Source organism: Rhagoletis pomonella, unplaced genomic scaffold (genome assembly GCF_013731165.1).
Source record: "Rhagoletis pomonella isolate Grant_MI unplaced genomic scaffold, Rhpom_1.0 Rhpom_scaffold_00002, whole genome shotgun sequence".
Taxonomy (NCBI): Eukaryota; Metazoa; Arthropoda; class Insecta; order Diptera; family Tephritidae; genus Rhagoletis; species Rhagoletis pomonella.
This window is the reverse complement of record NW_023458556.1, coordinates 39,380,660-39,382,727: the sequence shown is the minus strand read 5'-3', so window position 1 is coordinate 39,382,727 and position 2,068 is coordinate 39,380,660. Positions and strand designations below refer to the sequence as shown.

The following is a 2,068-nucleotide window of genomic DNA, read 5'->3' as shown; positions in this document are numbered from 1 at the left end:
ATTTTCAAAGTAACGAGTTGTCTCTTCTTATACATTTACGTTCTTTGATCGGAGTAATTTTAGTTCAGAAAAAAAGCACTAAAAAAGGCACTAGGCACTAAATAATTTTTTTTGCGTTCTAATTATCAAAAAGCACTAAATCTAGTGCTTAAAGCACCAAGTTGGCAACTATGATTTTCAACAAGAACAAAGAACGTAAATGTACAAAGAACGTAAATGTACATTTACGATCTTTGGTAACGATGAGAACGCGACAGTATGCAAAATGTATTAGACACACTAATACATTCTCACTTTTAGCTCACGCTTGTTTGTGGTAGTGCCCATCTCTGGTTTACAATGTCATCGCTGCCAGGGCGGGGCAGTCTTGTATTCTATCATTCTTGGGGATCGATATGTTCGTGAAATATTTATTGCAACGACATGCAGTTACGAATCGCTAGTGTAGACGCAAATAATGTATTAAAAAAATGTTCGACATGACAGCATCAGTTGCGGTTAGGCCAGCTGTTTTTGACACTTGGCATTTACAAACTTAGCACTCTGTTATTGTGGAACGCTAATCTACTTATGAAAGTCTCTAAAATATTTAATAAAATAGCTTTTCGAAAGTAACTTTATACAACAATATCTAAAATACTAACATGCCGAAAGTCCGCAGAAGTCGCAAACCACCACCAGACGGATGGGAACTAATCGAACCTACACTAGAGGAATTGGAGCAGAAGATGCGTGAAGGTAAGGGATTTAATTCATTGTAAAATGCAATACATAATGGTATTTGTTTAAATTTTCAGCCGAAACCGAGCCACATGAAGGCAAACGTATTACCGAGTCGCTATGGCCAATTTTCAAAATACATCACCAGAAATCTCGCTACATCTACGATTTATTCTATCGGCGCAAAGCTATCAGTCGCGAATTATACGATTATTGTCTCAAAGAAAAAATTGCAGATGCAAATTTAATTGCCAAATGGAAAAAGTCTGGATATGAAAATCTATGCTGCTTGCGTTGCATACAAACACGTGATACAAACTTTGGCACAAATTGCATTTGCCGTGTGCCAAAATCCAAACTGGAAGAGGGACGTATTGTGGAATGCGTACACTGTGGCTGCCGGGGTTGTTCGGGCTAGTTTAGGAATAAACTACTTTAATTTATTTGTATGAAGATTTCAAGATTTGTTAGCTATTAGTACCTGTACAAAGCTAAATGCACTGAACAGGTAATTATAGAAAATATTAAATGCAAGCACTATCGACGATTACACTTTTTAATAAATAAATATGTATGTATAATGATTAAAGTACATCCGTGTGTATAATCCTTTGAAAACTTTTAAACGCTACACCTTGTAAGTTGCAGATTCCATAAATGCAATAGTTGTATTGGGACCTATTAGATTAATAATACTTTATTTTCCCCGATTTATACTGAATAGTGGCCTTTCTGCAACAATTCATGTGTGTGCCTTCGGCTATGTTTCATGGTTATCTTTTTCGGAAATGTTCAATAGTGGTAATCGGGAATTCACTAGAGGCATGCGCTTGAACTGACAAAAGCCTCGGAATATTGAGCTGCCGCAATTCAATAATATAATAACACTCATTTAAAATTTTCTTCTTCTTTAATTCAAGAAATCACTTAACTATTTTATGCAAATGAATGGTTAAAATATTCTTTCAATTATCGAAAGTTTATTTTGTGCATCAATATATCGATGGCTGAGTGGTAGACGACCTATCTCGGCAGCCAGTTCGAAAACGCACCATCTCAGAGAACTTTTCAAGAACGCAAATACGAAAATAAATTGAAAATGTGCCGAGGCATGGCGTTTGTGAATCGGCAGCTGAGATAGGGCCTTTTTGAAAAGAATTCCGAGATAGAGCGTTTTTTAATCAAATCCTAAAATATGGCGTTCTTCAACCAAATTCTGATGTAAGGAGTTGATGAAAATTTTTCTGAGATAGGGCGTTTTCGAACTTCCGAGATAGGTCGATAGGTTCACTCAGCCATCGATATGAGTACCGTCATCAAGAAGCAAAAAGGTTTAGGAAATGCTTAA

The 2,068-nt window shown here is 36.2% G+C and overlaps 1 protein-coding gene across 1 annotated transcript; it reads left to right on the top strand.

The window, feature by feature from the left end:
• Positions 1 to 381: 381 nt before the first annotated feature.
• On the top strand, positions 382 to 1,265 carry LOC118734644 (protein BUD31 homolog). The gene is made up of 2 exons (XM_036464349.1): positions 382 to 738; positions 798 to 1,265. The coding sequence occupies exons 1-2, from the start codon at positions 645 to 647 to the stop codon at positions 1,136 to 1,138; spliced, it is 435 nt and encodes a 144-aa protein (XP_036320242.1). The 5' UTR covers positions 382 to 644; the 3' UTR covers positions 1,139 to 1,265.
• The last annotated feature ends 803 nt before the right edge of the window (positions 1,266 to 2,068 follow it).